At 28.2% G+C, this 2,350-nt stretch overlaps 1 protein-coding gene across 1 annotated transcript; it reads left to right on the forward strand.

Moving 5' to 3' along the window:
- Positions 1–675: 675 nt before the first annotated feature.
- Positions 676–1,963, forward strand: LOC108684905. The gene is made up of 4 exons (XM_018189448.1): positions 676–932; positions 1,029–1,091; positions 1,533–1,651; positions 1,739–1,963. Exons 2-4 carry the CDS (start codon positions 1,076–1,078, stop codon positions 1,961–1,963), a joined length of 360 nt encoding a protein of 119 aa, XP_018044937.1. The 5' UTR covers positions 676–932; positions 1,029–1,075.
- The last annotated feature ends 387 nt before the right edge of the window (positions 1,964–2,350 follow it).

The following is a 2,350-nucleotide window of genomic DNA, read 5'->3' on the forward strand; positions in this document are numbered from 1 at the left end:
ATAAAAATTACAAAAATAAATTCACTAGAATATTTATGATTTCATTGGTCGACACCTAGTAAATTTGCTCACTTTATTAATAGATTTGTCGCGTTGCTTGCACTTTGCACTTTCTGCATTCGGAATCTTCGCATTCTTTCCAACGCTCGCGGCCTAAATTATTTTTATCTTGTTTTAAATACAAATTTTTAAGTATTTCAGATAACAGTGAACATACCTATTTTCATCTCATTTTAAAATGCATATTCAACTCTTAATTAGGAGAAAGGAAAAAAAGCTGATGTAAGATGCGATATAATAAAATATATAATATGCAAATACAAATTATGCAAATACAAATAATATATTGATTTTGATATACTTTTATTTTAAAATGTCAGAATATAAATCCAAATAAATGTGCCAACTTCATGCAACGGTATTGTGCATCAAATGTACAAAATGTAAAGAGGGAAGCATAGACTTTTATATATTGCATAAAATATGAAGCATAAGAAAATCAAGCAATCAGAGTCTTTTATTTTACGAAAAGGAAGGAAATAAAGAATTTTGGTTAAGTCATTTCCTTAGGCATTCATTATGCATTATGTGTTATGCATTATACAAGAATCTGTGCATAATCCCACTTATCAATGCAGCTACGAAGACCAGAAAATGTCCCTTTGATAGCGGGAGTGTCAACACTGTCAAACCATATTCTTCAAATCGTCTCGACAGTTTTGATGGAGTTAACACGCTTGACGATTTCATTAATTCCAATGCTGTAAACGACTAATCTAATCCTCAATTAATGTAAATACTCTCAGAAGTTTTGTGTACGTGTGCTTGTAAGAGTCAAACTAAAATTGAATCTCGGCGTGAATTTCTGATAACTTTCAGAGAACGAAGCAAAGCATCGTTTTTCTTTTTTCGGTGCAAAATTCAATTTTCGGGTAAAATACTTTATCATATATTTAAAACACTTCACTTTTTATAAAGTATTTCAATTATATTACATGTATTGTAAGATGCTTTTGTTTTCTAAACAGGCATGAAGGTCTCAGGGATGTGACATCAGATGTGAGGACCCAATTATATGTATACAGAAATGGGTAGGTGTTCCATGTTATGCTTTATTATTGGAAACCTGGCCATCAATTTATAATCAATTTTTATATTTAAGATTGTCTTAAATACAATAGTGCAATCTTAAGATGTCAATCCAATTCAGTATTCATAGTTAATTTTTATTTTAAGTCTGTGTTTAAATCTGTGTGATGTCTTAAAATGTTAATGTAACTTTCTGATTCATTCGTAACATCCTAAAATTATCTTAAATGTAGTAATAAATATATTAAGATTTAAGACAATCTTAAATATACAAGAATCTATTATGAATACTAGCTACAGAACTGCATTGATATTTTAAGACCCTATTAAAACAGTTTGAAAACAAGAATATAAATTGGATCTTAGATCTTTTTCCAAAAAAATTATTCTAAATTGGAAATATTTCGTACAATTATTCATAATGTTGTTTGTTCTGAATTTAGATGATCTTGAGCAACAATGCGAAGACGTGTTATTTGATTTGTGTGACACTAGAGAGAGGTATCCATTGCTATGTGCAAAGGAGCTTGAGAAGTTCATCAAGCTTACCAATGAAATACATGTAAATATAAATGCTCTTCACAGAACTGATAATTATTATTTTACTTTCTGTTTATCTGTATTTCATCATTAGTATAATTTGTTATAGATGATGAAGGTTCTTGTAAAGCCAGCAAAAATTCTGGATGTTCCATCTTTCACAAAAGAGCACTCAGCAATGCTTAAAAAGAATTTCTTGAAAACCACTGAATTATTGAAGACGCAAGAACATAAATTGCAAGTGATGATAGATAAAATTAATAACTTGACAATAACTTTAGATCAGATTAAGAGAGACAAGTTATCCGATATGAATAAGTTATTATGGGATTAGATGTATTTTTTCTCAATGTAATATCTATCTATCTCTCATTATACGTTTATCACTGTATATATTGTATATCAATTGTATAAATATATATGAATATACAAAGTGTTCCAAAATTCGAAGGTAATATATTGCAACGTGAAACTTCATATAAAATTAAATAATAAAGGTATAAGATATTTTTTTCCATAAAGTAGGTTTTTTTTAATAAAACATTTGAAATTTGAGTAATTATAAGTGTTGATTAAAAAGTCATCTGTCCGTGTGACATGTGTGCAATAGTATTGGATATTGAACAAAATATAGTTACTGTATGCACACTGTATGAAATTACTGTATCACATTATTGTATCACATTATTTCTTTATTTCTATAAAAAAACAACTAAATCAA

The sequence above is a fragment of the Atta colombica genome, unplaced genomic scaffold (genome assembly GCF_001594045.1).
Source record: "Atta colombica isolate Treedump-2 unplaced genomic scaffold, Acol1.0 scaffold100, whole genome shotgun sequence".
Taxonomy (NCBI): Eukaryota; Metazoa; Arthropoda; class Insecta; order Hymenoptera; family Formicidae; genus Atta; species Atta colombica.